The sequence below is a fragment of the Vavraia culicis genome (genome assembly GCF_000192795.1).
Source record: "Vavraia culicis subsp. floridensis unplaced genomic scaffold supercont1.329, whole genome shotgun sequence".
Taxonomy (NCBI): Eukaryota; Fungi; Microsporidia; family Pleistophoridae; genus Vavraia; species Vavraia culicis.
This window is the reverse complement of record NW_007360932.1, coordinates 1-569: the sequence shown is the minus strand read 5'-3', so window position 1 is coordinate 569 and position 569 is coordinate 1. Positions and strand designations below refer to the sequence as shown.

General features: G+C 45.0%; 1 protein-coding gene across 1 annotated transcript; it reads left to right on the top strand.

Moving 5' to 3' along the window:
• VCUG_02766 (uncharacterized protein) lies at positions 1–569 on the top strand (the record flags this gene model as incomplete). The annotated part of the gene is made up of 1 exon (XM_008077587.1): positions 1–569. A coding segment is annotated over one exon (569 nt), but the record flags the coding sequence as incomplete, so codon positions are not given.

The following is a 569-nucleotide window of genomic DNA, read 5'->3' as shown; positions in this document are numbered from 1 at the left end:
TACGGAGAACACAGGATACTATTGCTGCACAAAGAAGGATCAACAATCTTACATATGAAGAGAAGTTCATACGAGAGAAGACGTATGAGCTGGCACAGAAGAACATGATAAGTGCGCTGCTGCCGTTCTTCATGAACGAGGAGCTGTCGTGGACACAAGAAACTGTGAAAATGCTTGCAACACGGATTGAACGCTTGATGAACGCACCATTTGCATGGGATGAACTGAAGAAAATTTTGTGGAACGCAGTGAACTCAGTGACCAGTTCCTGTTTTCTGAAGAACTGGCTTTTCGGATCGAACACACGCTCTGGTCTGTTGGTGTCCAGCAATGTGCTCAGCCGCTTTCATTTCAAAGATCCAGAAATCGCAGGTAGCTCAAGCATCAGGTCCTCGTTTATACCACCAGTAGAAAGCAAAACAGCCATGGAGATAGAGGAGCATAATGAAAACATGGAGAACGCTGAGTTGCCGATCGTAGAAAAGCGGATGGAAGGTACAAGCTACATCCCCTTGTACTACATCACTAAGGAAGATGAAAACACAGCGTTGTTAAGAAAGGAATGCGAA